Source organism: Spermophilus citellus (genome assembly GCF_964194105.1).
Source record: "Spermophilus citellus genome assembly, chromosome: 14".
NCBI lineage: Eukaryota > Metazoa > Chordata > Mammalia > Rodentia > Sciuridae > Spermophilus > Spermophilus citellus.
This window is the reverse complement of record NC_138194.1, coordinates 27,445,094-27,458,031: the sequence shown is the minus strand read 5'-3', so window position 1 is coordinate 27,458,031 and position 12,938 is coordinate 27,445,094. Positions and strand designations below refer to the sequence as shown.

The 12,938-nt window shown below is 35.4% G+C and overlaps 1 protein-coding gene across 3 annotated transcripts in view; it reads left to right on the top strand.

The window, feature by feature from the left end:
• The window catches only part of ATP6V1H (ATPase H+ transporting V1 subunit H), a 112,260-nt gene that overhangs the window by 31,365 nt on the left and 67,957 nt on the right, over positions 1-12,938 (top strand). For all 3 annotated transcript variants that reach the window (XM_081266401.1, XM_081266402.1, XM_081266400.1), the window contains 2 exons: positions 495-592; positions 6,721-6,913. In XM_081266401.1, coding sequence (XP_081122527.1) covers positions 495-592; positions 6,721-6,913 — 291 coding nt within the window. The remainder of the gene's footprint in view (positions 1-494; positions 593-6,720; positions 6,914-12,938) is intronic.

Sequence of the window (12,938 nt, the reverse complement as noted above, 5' to 3'; positions counted from 1 at the left end):
AATACTGTATTAGAAAGATTCAATAACTTGTCTAAAGTCATTTAATTATAGACCTGTCTTGATGCATCCACTCTTTTTTTCATTTTTATTATTGTTCTTTGATATTTGTATAATCATGAATAATTACTATTTTTTTCTCTATAGTGCCTCTATTTGGGAGTATTTGAAATGTTACAACTCATTATGCTTATTTATCAAACTGTATCAAATATACTTTTACTTTATGTCTTTATTTCCCTAATTATGTATGTTAAATTGTCTTGCATTGTGTAGGTGTAATTTGGGAGACAAAATCATCTTCATTTCTAAGAAGCAGAGATAAAGGCAAACATGAGGATCAACTTTTGAAAAGATATCAGGGAATATCTGATGAAATGATGCTAACCAATTTCAGTAAAAAACTAAACTTTTCCTGTAGAAATGGGTGTGCACGATTTCATGACTTTAAATGTTTTCCCATTTTAAAACTATGTACTTTTTTTGTGTGTGTGTAGAGTTCTCAGTATGTGCAGTGTGTTGCTGGGTGTCTGCAGCTGATGCTCCGGGTCAACGAGTACCGTTTTGCCTGGGTGGAAGCAGATGGGGTAAACTGGTGAGTGCCCTTTACTTTTGATGTAGAATAACATTTAAAAGCATTTCTCCCTGACATTTTCAAAGAAATTAATACATTTAATCATCCAACAGAAGTATTTTATATTTTCATGTTTGTTTAACAATGGATTATGCTAACTTTCTTATAAGTCAATAACTATCAAACTGAACATTTCCCTTCCCTTACTGGTTTGTGCATTTAAAAGAGGTTGAAGCCTTCTAAGATCCTAATGCTGGACGGAACAACTCAGAAAACAAAATAATTATAAAAGTATTATGTGATGAATACAGATAAGAATCAATTAGGAAATGTCCCATCAGAAAAAAATGAGTGTCAACTGTTTTTATAAGCCATATAATTTAGTCCATTCTTGTGGGGTCCTAATTTGCAGGTACGGAAACTTTAAGAAGCTGTTAATAAACAACCTAAGAAAAATCTCCCCCAAAATACTGGAATTTCTGTTTTATCACTGGAAACCCAATTTATACTGTACTCTTTTTAGTTAATGAGGGCATTGTTTCTTTGTTGGAAAATAAACATACGAAATTAGGTTATCAATAGTAGATTCTTTGGTGAGCAAGGATTTAGAGCAATAGTTGATTGACAATATGTGTGTGGCATCAAACTCTTTCAGAACTTTATGTTACATCTTCAGTAGATGAATACTGTGAAAGGGATCTGAATATTCTGGATTCCCTCTACAAATATGTGCAGTTTTTTAAACTTTCTTAGACTTCTGCAAAAAGCTTTTCTTATGAATTGAATTTAAATCATCATGTACCACTCAATCTCCACTGACTCAGTGAGTTAGTATGTATGTTCAATATATTTATGACTATTTACCCCTGAATCTACCAGGAAAAGTAGTTATTTCAGTTTGCCATCTGGTCCAGTAGTTCTTCTAAAAAAATATAGTTTTAGTTTTCTTATGAAAAATTAATTAATCAAAAATAGAGAGAAAGTAAAAACCGAGTATTAGAAATTTTAATAGGAATTTAAATGTAGCAGCTCTTTTTGTAGTAAGTAAGTTTATGCATAAATACCATAAAACAATGAAAAAAATCATCACATATTCTTGAGCAAAATTGACCAGGTTTTTGTTGTGGAATATTGTCTTGAAGACTTTTGTGTTCAATACCAACAAGTGAGAAAATTGTACTTCCTTTTTGTCCATAGAAGACATATATTGCTTACTCATTAATTATTGCATCTGAGAAAATTTTTTTATGGTATAATCATCTAAACACACATAATTTCACCATCATTGTTAGAACAGAATGCTGTTTCTCACTTTGCTTTTGTCTGCTGATTAATGATTGTGAAATATATTCTTCTGTTAATCATTGTTATGGGTGGAAAGTAAGAAGTTCTGAATTCTCAGCTGTGTGTTTCTGCTGTTGGGAGATTCATTAGGAAGACTCATGGAGTCAGCAGCTGGGACTCATAGCTAAACTTTATTGTAGAGATGTGGTCAGGATGCACACAGCTAGTCTGTAAGTGAAAAAGACAAAGGCTGAGTCTGGAAGAATTTACCTGCAGGCTTCCTCGTGCTCCCTCCCTTTCATGAGGTCCCACTGAGTGTACCCTCCCCCATCAACAAAAATGCAGCAACATTTGTGTGAGATTTCTGTCCAAAAAACTAATTATTGTCTCATCTTCTAAGCATTTTACTGGAGGCTAGTAGTGTAGATACCCACTGACTATAATACATCAAAATTTCAGACTCCAAAAAGAAAGTGGTTATCTAAATCAAAATACTATAGATTTGAGTGGCTTATGATAGTTCTGGAGGCTGGGAAGTCCAAGATCAAGGTATTAGTGGTTTTGGTGTCTGGTGAGGGCCTGCTTCCTGGTTCAGGTTGGCTGTCTTTTCACTCTAACCTCTTATGACCGAAGGGTCAAAGGGTCTCTTAGGCCCTTTTAAGGGCACTAATTGCATTCATGAGGGTTTTGCCTGTGTGGCCTAATCCCAAAGACCTCACTTCATCACACTATTACCTTGGAAGTTAGGATGTTAACATGAATTTTGGAGGGACACAGATACTTAAACCATAGCAATGGATGTTCATAGCATACACCATATTATTTGTACAAACTGCGTAGGTACAATGAGCTACCCTTAGGATTTAGGGAAAATTTTGTGTTGATGTAGGGAACTCGTTACTAGCCAAGTTCCTAAAAGCTAGCCAATGGCCAACCTTACAAGCAGGTCTTTTTAAGACTAGCAATCTTAAGATAGAAACCTAAATGTGGACTACAAAAATGATGTTTCAAGTCTTTTTACTTTCCTAAAAGATGATGTCATATTTTGGGCAGAGCAATAAGAAGAGATAATGATTATTTCAGTATATTTCATTATATCATCATTATATAGGTCTCAATTTTTTTATTTTAGTTTTTTATTTAATAGCATAATTAATTATGGTTAATAATGATGAAATAATATTTAGGATTATGAAATAGTCCAAGATCACCAAGATCCCATAACACGTCCTTTGTTTATAAAAGGGCTCAATAGGTCCTTACAGCCATTGCAAAATAAAATAAATTTTATTCTACTAAATAAAAATTAGACTTTTCCCCTTTGGAATACCTGTGAGAAATTAAAAGTCATGATGTGGCAATCTCTACAAATAGTTTTTATGTTGTTCAAAAAATTAACTTAAATTTAAGAATTTTGTCTAGTAGATTCTCTTGGTATAGGGACTTCCAACTAAATGCTGCTGTCTCAATTACTATATTTCGTATTTTGGAGAACAGTCAACAGTATTGACTTAGCCTTTGTATTTTGGTATGCTAATCATCACTAATGAAATGAGCAGTAATCAAATAAATCTTTAGGTTGTGAACAGACATTAATAAGGTATATCTAAACTTGCTAATAGTGTAGCAATTTAGAAAGTCATTTAATCCTTTTATTTTTTCAGAGGTAAAACATACTTTCTACTTTCCCCTTTGTCTTGCTTAGCATTGAAGTTTTAGTTTCTGGTGCTTCTCAAATCACAAGCAGGAATAATGTGAAAAGAAAAAAAATGCAAGAATAGGCTGTTTAATGAGAGGAAGATAACTGATTTAAAAAAAGTACAGTTTAATCAACATTGTCTGCTTTTTTTTTTGGCTAAAAAGCCATTGTATACATGACACAACACTATTTTTGGATATTTATGTACTTATGTAAGATAAAATACTTTTCATTGTGTTGAAATTGTTGACTTCACAGTCTGAAGACTGGCATTGACTTTTTAAGTATTGCAGCTAAAAGTGGGCATTTCCTGGAGTTAATTGTCTTCACAATTCAACTAGCATTTATGAACTATCATATCCTCAAATTTGAAGTGTTTCGAAAGTATAAAGTAATGCAAAATTTAAAGGTGAGTTTTAAGAAAAAAATAGTTGAAATATTACACTCTTGGGTGATGTTGTGTGATGAGGTATGAGGTACTTATGGAATTGGAGGGCAGCATCTCGTTCAAAGTGTGTCTTAGCCAGTACCCATCTATTTTGTCTCACTATTCCTTTTATTCATTTGATTTAAAATAACTTATTAAAAAGTAAAACAACACTAATAGTGATTTTGGCCTCACAGACCTTAGTCGTCTTCTAATCTTGGATTTGCTAGTTATACTTCCTGAGCTTTCTATATATTGTGCTACATATAATGGGGACTACAAAGATATATGGCTCTTCTCTTTATGAAGTTTATAATCTAGTCAGAAAATATTAGAACCCATCAAAGGCAGCCTTTAGTATTCTACAACTTCATTTAGTGACTTTCTCAGTGACTTTAAAAGTCACATCAACCTTGCAGATTCACATTTTTAAAAACTCAGCAGTCACATTTAACTTGCCTTCTTAATTAGAGGGATGGCACAGGGTTGGATGCCACATTCACTTCTCTGGTTCCTTCCTCAGTGAATCCTCCTTTCACCCATGGTAACCTGTAAGCTATTTGAGAGCATAGACAGAATCATTTTTGCTTCCTGTTTTATCCCTTGTGCCTTGCTCTATACCTCCACATAGCTCCTTAGCAAATACTTGTTAAATCAGTATATTTAGTTATATCCTGGGTCTTAATATTCTTGGTGTTTCTTGGTATGTTCTTCTTGCTACTTCACTATATTCAGGGTTGTTATCCTGAAGTCAGTTCCTTCTTTATTCTGGAAAACAGGAGTTTTATTTTGCTTTATTAGGATATTTCTTGTGTCTAATATTTAGATGTAGAAGACTTCTTTTTAACATAATCATATGTATTGTGTGTAAATTTTGAACTCCTCTAAATGTTTCTGCCGAGATTATCATTGTTGACAACTACCTCTTTTGAAATCTTTCTGCTTTACTTTGGTTTCTGTAGTAGTGTACTGTTTGTGAGCTCCCTGGGTCAACCCCTCTTATTATTAAAAAACCAAAACAAAACTGATTCTGTCAGAAAATTTGATATGAAGAATTATTAAGTAAGTCTATATTTACTATCTACTTTGTTCTAAAAACTAAATGAAGAAATGACTCAAGTGTTAGAGAGGTAGCAAGTACTTCCCTAAAGCTGAGGGAAGCAATGGTCACAGGTTAGGATCACTAAAATTTACATGCTTGAAGGAGAGGCAAATGCATCCAAAATTTGGACCTTTGAGGAGGAGGTGCCACCCCTCTGATACTGACATATCTAAATTCTGACAAAGTGCCTCATTCACAGACTCAGGCCTCTGGGGAGAGGGCCCCGCACTGTCTGGTTTGGTCTGATGAAGTGTTTTCTACTGAACTGGAACAACTGCAGACTGAGTTCAGCTGCTGCCAGAGAAACAAAACCAACACAGCAAAGTTCCTCCTTCTTCCATCCTTGCAGACAGCCTCAAGTACTCCCTTTTGGTCAAGCCTAAGAGGGAGCCAGCTGGTATGGCAGAAATGTGTTTCCCAGGTTCTCACCCCCCAGCATCACAAAGCCAAGTGTAGAAGGCTTAGTTGAGTAATGGAACAGAGAACAAGGAAACCAGTCTCTAAGGTGTTGATAGTATAAAGTTACATGGTTTCTCAGGAGTTGAGATACTGACATCAGTAAATCATATATGAGAAAATTAATAATTTGGTAAGTTTAGAACTGTATGTAAATCACAAAAATGGAAAATTGGCACAAATATAAACTTCTAATAATTTAATTGGTTTAGATTGTAAAATTAGATTTTGAAAATTGTTCAGCTTTTACTTATAGAGCAATTTTAGGTTTACAGAAAAAAAAATTCACATGTAGAAAGTTTCCATATGTGTGCCCCTTTCATTTCAACACTCAAGTTTCCTTTTATTGATGTCTTAAATTAGCACGATATATTTGTTCTTATTGAGGCATCAATATTGATACGCTACTGTTAACTGAGGTCCACAGTTTGTATTAGGAGTCACTCTGCTGGACATTCTGTGTGTCTGAGCTCCCCTTAACCTGGTGGTCAGTTTTAATGGTCTTATTTGATAATTTCTGTCTTTCATTGTCTGAATGTGGGCATTTCGCAGGGAAATTTGCTTATTTATCTTCTGTTGTATACTTTTTCCCTTGGGGAAATCTCTTTCATTTCCATGGAGTTTTCCAGTGAAGTAGAAGATTTATCTATAATCCATCTAGGATTTTCTCTGACCCCCAAATTCTGTGATAGCCTGTGTAAAATTCAGACTCCTCACAGGTTTCCTTTGGAGTCATTCCCTCCTTTCTCTGAGTTTTCTGTGTATATTAAATCTATTCTCTTGGTTGCACAGATGCAAAATCTTCATATGAAATTTGACTTGAAGATGTACATTTGTTTTGTCATGACTTTCTGTTGATGTTAGCTCTCTGTTGCTTGTCATATTCTTCTTACCATTCTCTTTGCCCTATTACAAGTCTTGGTTCCCTTTCTTGTTGCTTCTATGCAGCAAATGCTCCTGCTGCATGGTCCTATGACTTTTGGAGAGAGTGTTAAGTGGAATTGTGCTGGAAATGGCCCACTTTGAGTAGCAATCTGGATGTGTGCTGTTGCTGGTGGAAAAGAAACTGAGGACACAATTCAGAGAGGCTTTTTCCATTGGTGTTCAAAAAGAATAATCACTCATTTCTTTTTTGATGTTTCATCATATTAAATGTTTTCTAAATTCCTGTTCCCTTTCAGCATAATGGGAGTTTTGAGTAACAAGTGTGGCTTTCAACTCCAATATCAAATGATTTTTTCAATATGGCTCCTGGCATTCAGTCCTCAAATGTGTGAACACCTGCGGCGCTACAATATCATTCCTGTCCTCTCCGACATCCTCCAAGAATCTGTCAAGGAGAAAGTCACAAGGATCATTCTTGCAGCATTCCGTGTAAGTTTTGGTGCTTGTTGTTATTGTTGTTTTTGGTGGTAGTGGTGTGTGTGTGAGAGAGAGACAGAGGCACTTACTATTGTGCAGTATATATGAATTTTAGCAGATGGGAAAATTACTTGCCCTCTATGTTTTACATGTAGTTTTATAAACATACAATAAGATATCATTGGTTTGTCTTTATGGCACGGGGCTGTGGAGCAGGTCAGAGGAAACCATCTAAATCAATGAAATGTGTGATTCATAGAATACTTGTAAGGAAAGGTAATTTGGTTATATTCAGTTGAAGAAAGTCTCCCTTTTCTTTTTTGCTTGCCATGAGACTGCTATTAGAGGAGTTTTCTCTCATGGGGCCCGTATTTCAGTATGGAGGTTTTTTTTTTTTTTTTAGATTCTGGATCTACTGACTAGCAGTATATTTCTAAGGCAACTATAAAGATGTATAATTAGAGATCCACCTACACTGACCTATGTGGGACCCAGGCCCAGGGTAGGCCTGGGTCCGTCCTGCCACTGGCAGACACCCACCAGAGCTCAGGCTCTGCCTAGATCTGCCTCTGCTCACCCGCACGGGACACAGGCCCAGGATAGGCCCAGGTCCATCCTGCCACTGGCAGACACCTGAGGACACAATTCAGGCTCTGGCACAGGACCACCTACACCAGCCTGCACAGGACCCAGGCCCAGGGTAGGTTCGAGTCCACCGCTACCTTCACCTCCCAGCTGGGAGCCCATGCCTAACCCACTTCTATCTTGGGACACTGCAGACATCTCCATAGCCTTCTCCATGCAGTAGACTCTACCTTTCAACAACAGACAGGGCCTAGAAGCAGCTGCATCTCGGAGCAGGCATTCCAAAGACAGTGTAAGGCTCACCCTTTCAGCCCCATCTCTGAAATATGTTGCATCCATTTTGGGCACTGCCACTGCTATCTTGGAGTTACCTCCGCTATTGCTGCCACCACCTTTAGTTGCAGCAGCATATATCAAGAGTCTGGAAGCCCAACATTAAGGTGAGGTACAGATAATCTGCACAGATACTAAAAGATTATATGGTAGAAACTGTAATATCTCAGATCCACACTGCAAGAATGGAAGACACATAGAAACACATGACAACATGAAAAAACAAGGGAGGAAAGTGCCCCAAACAAACCGGGATACTGCAATAATAGAATCCATGGACAGCAAAGTTGATGAAATGTCAGAGGAGGAGTTCAGGAAGTTCATAATTAAAATGATCTGTGAATTAAAGGATGACCGAAATGAGCAAATACAGGCAAAATTGATCATTCTAACAAGGAGATGAGAGAGCAAATATAGGTAACAAAAGATTTCTTCAAGAAAGAGATAGAGACTCTGAAAAAAAATCAGAAGTCCTTGAAATGAAGGAAACAATAAACCAAATAAAAAACTCAATAGAAAGCATCACCAACAGACTAGATGGATCACTTGGAAGATACAATGTCAGATAATGAAGACAAAGTATACAATCTGGAAAATAAAGTTGACCACACAGTAAAGATAGTAAGAAACCATGAACAAGCCATCCATGAATTATGGGACAGCATCAAAAGACCAAATCTAAGAGTTATTGGGATAAAGGAAGGCTCATAGTTACAAACCAAAGGAATGCATAATCTCTTCAATGAGATATATCAGAAAATTTCCCAAGCATGAAGAATGAATTGGAAAATCAAATACAGGAGGCTTATAGGACACCAATTGTACACAGTTACAACAGATCTACACCAACGCACATTACAATGAAAATGCCTAGTATAGAGAATAAGGAGAGAATCTTAAAGGCCATAAGAGAAGAAGAATCAGTTCACATATAGGGGGAGAGCAATTCGTATCTCAGCAGATTTTTCAACCCAGACCCTCAAAGCCTGGAGATCATGGAACAACATATACCAAGCTCTGAAAGAAAATGGATGAAAACCAAGAATAATATCCAGCAATATTAAGCTTTAAATTTGATGATGAAATGAAAATCTTCCATGATAAACAAAAGTTAAAAGAATTTACATCTCGAAAGCTTGCACTTTATAACATCTTTGGCAAAATATTCCAAGAAGAGGAAGTGAAAAACAATGATGAAAATCAGCAGAGGGAGGTATTACACTAAAGGAAAATCAGAGGAGAAACCAAGTCAAATTAAATACCAAAAATAAACAAAAATGACTTGGAATACAAATCATGTCTCAATAGTAACTCTGAATGTTAATGGCCTAAACTCACCAATCAAAAGACATAGATTAGCAGATTGAATTAAAAAAAAAAAAAGACCCAACAATATGCTTCCTCCAAGAGACTCATCTCATAGGAAAAGACATCCACAGACTGACCGTGAAAGGATGGGAAAAATCATACCACTCACATGGACTGCGGAAGCAAGCAGGGGTTTCTATCCTTATATCAAATAAAGTAGACTTCAAGCTATAGTTAATCAAAAGAGATAAAGAAGGACACATCAAGGACCTAGGAATTAAATCAGAGACCCTGCGCGAAATAGAAGAAAAAGTAGACCCTAATCTCCATCACGTCGGATTAGGATCTGACTTCCTTTAATAAGACTCCTATAGAGCAGGAATTAAAATCAAGAATCAAAAAATGGGATGGATGTAAACTCAAAAGCTGCTTCTCACAAAAGAAGCAATTAAGTGAAGAGAATAGAGAGCTTACAGAATGGGAGCAAATTTTTACCACATGCACATCAGATAGAGCACTAATCTCCAGGATATATAAAGAGCTCAAAAATCTTAACACCAAAAAAACCCCCCAAATAATCCAATCAATACAAGGACCAAGGAACTGAAGAGGCACTTCCCAGTAGATGATATACAGTCAATCAACAAATATATGAAAAAATGTTCAACATCTCTAGCAATTAGAGAAATGCAAATCAAAACTACTCTAAGATTTCATCTCACTCCAGTCAGAATGGCAGCTATGAGGAATACAAAAAAACAGTAAGTGTTGGCAAGGATGCGAGGAAAAAAGGCACACTCATACATTGCTAGTGGGACTGCAAATTGGTACAGCCAATATGGAAAGCTTTATAGAGATTCCTTGGAAAACTGGGAATGGAACTACCATTTGACCCAGCTATCCTACTCCTCGGTCTTTACCCAAAGGATTTAAAAACAGCATACTACAAGGACACAGCCACATCAATGTTTATAGCAGTACAATTCACAATAGCTAAACTGTGGAACTAACCTAGATGCCCTTCAGTAGATGAATGGATAACAAAAGTGTGGTATTTATGCACAATGGAATACTATTCAGTATTAAAAGAGAATAAAATCATGGCATTTGCAGGTAAATGGATGGAGTTGGAGAATATAATGCTAAGTGAAGTTAGCTAATCCCCCAAAACCAAAGCCGAATGTTTTTTCTGATATAAGGAGGCTGATTCATAAAGGGGTTGTGGGGGGTGTGGAGCATGGGTGGATTAGACGAACTCTAGATATAAAGCAAAGGGGAGGGAGGGAAAGCGGGAGTATGGGGGTAGGAAAGAAGGTGTAATGAGATGGGCATCATTACTCTTAAGTCATGTATGACAACACGAAGGTGTGACTCTACTTTGTGTACAACCAGAGATATGAAAAATTGTGCTCTATATGTGTAATATGAATTGTAATGCATTTTGCTGTCATACATAACAAATTAGAATAAAAAGGTGTATAATTATTTTAAACTGTAGGTATTTATTAATATGTAAGAATTTTTGAGTTATGTAAGTCAACTTCCTCCCTTGAAAAGATGAGGAAGTTGAGAACAAGAGAGGAGCTGAGTTTGAATCTTTATTCTAGGTAGCTAGTCATTTGTAAAACAGAAATAAAGTATTGTTAATTGGGTCCCCAGAGCCAATGTCTTCACTGTAACAACTGTCTCTTGACAATTTTGTCGATTGCCTTAGGATTCAGATGGGATTTTGGCAGATGGCTTGTTTGGTGTAATGTCTCTTAAGAATGCTACCTGAGAGGGCTGGGGTTGTGGCTCAGCGGTAGAGCACTTGCCTAGCATGTACAAGGCCTTGGATTTGATCCTCAGCACCAAATAAAAGTAAATAAAATAAAGATATTGTGTCCAACTACAACTAAAAAATAAATATTAAAAAAAAGAATGCTACCTGAGAGTGATAATAGTGGACATATCTCAGGTAGCGCTTACTGTGTCATGCATTGTTCCCAGGGCTTTCCCTTGTTAACTTATTTAGTGTTTATTAGAGCCCTAGAACATAAAAATTATTATTTTTATTATTGGTATGTGTTATTATTGGTATTGTTATTATTGTTTGCTTCAGAAACTGTACTTTTGATCATTATTTATTCATATGTAATGAACAAGTCAAAAATAAAAAGTAATATACACGTGTTACAAAAATATAAATAGTATAGATATCATATTTGTCAAATGCAGTCACCTTTTAGATGTTTCTGAGCATGTAGAGATAAATATATAAATAAGTGTGTGGTTTTCCTTCATATTTAAAAATAAAATGATACTATATAATAAATATTGTTCTTTATCTTTTTTTAAATTTGTTTTTTTTAGATATACATGACAGTAGAGAGTATTTTGACATACATACATACATACATGGAGTATAACTTCCCTTTCTTGTGGTTGTACATGATGTGGAGTTACATTGGTCATGTATTCATATATGAGCATAGGAAATTTATGTCAGATTCATTCTACTGTCTTTCCTATTTTTTTAGCTTTATTCTTACCAATTCTTAAAGAATATGTTTTTATTTCTCTAAACATAGATCTTCACTCTTCCTTTTAATGGCTATATTCCACTGTGTTGGTATATAAGCGTTAGGTATTCTATTGATGGGCTTGTGGGTATTTTCAGTTTCTTTCATGTATGTATGCTTACTTTGATGAATAATTCTTCTGAATGAAGTTCTAGAAGGGGAGTCAAAGATACATGCTGTTTTACACTTACTATAGATAATGCCAAATCACCTGTCCTTTCAAAACGGTGCCAGTTTATATTTATATCAAGTATGTATTGGGAATTTTCTACTCTCTTACTAGCATCTAATAGTCTTTCTTTTGATTTTTACCAAAAATGAAATCATTGTTTTGAAATTGCATTCTGTTAATACTGAATGAAGCTAAACATCTTTAAGTATTTTATTGACCATTTATTTTCTTTCTATAAATTGCATATCAATAGCTTGTTGTCACCTTGTAAATTTTAAAATTTGATGTGTAGGAACTCTTTTCTGGATGTCTGTAGTTATTAACAACAACTAATGTTTATTGAGAGCTTATCTGTATCAGGCACTGTCATAATTATTTAAATGTATTACACATTTAATTATTCCAAGAACTCCATGCATGGCCTCTCATTAGGCAATGAGAGGTTAAATAATTTGCCAAAATAGCTAAGAAATTAAGAGCAGGGATTCAAACTCAGGCAGTGTGACTCATGCTGTTAACCATCATGCTAACCTTGTGTTTGACGCTGAGAATCATAATTGTTACATTTAATGAGTCATTTTTATGCATTGCTTTATGTAATCTTCATGATTAACCAATAGGTTCTATTATTATTTTTATTTTATAGATGAGGAAACCAAGACTTAAGAAGTTGATTCCTCAGTTAGTATAAGATTGAAACTTCAGTGTAATTTATCAGCTTCAAAATCTTTTTCTTAACCACTCTGCCATCTCCCTGCACTCATTTTTTTCATCTACTTTTGGTACATTTTCTCAGGAACCTTAAGAGTGCCATTAAAAGGGTGGAGGGAGATTATGAAAAGGAAAACCATAGGTAATGTGAGAGGAGAATTTGAATCAGTGTAACCTCAGAGTCTCTGGCAGCTGGTTTTCAGTGAGGTAATAGTGCAATTAGATATTCTAGAAGTGAACTGTATTATTTTTCAGTTTATATGTTAAGGTTACTAGGGCTGGGAATGTAGATCAGGGCAGAGCCCTTGCCTAGAGTATTTCCTAAAACCCCTTATTTCACTCTGCAACTTTTCAAATGATTTTACAT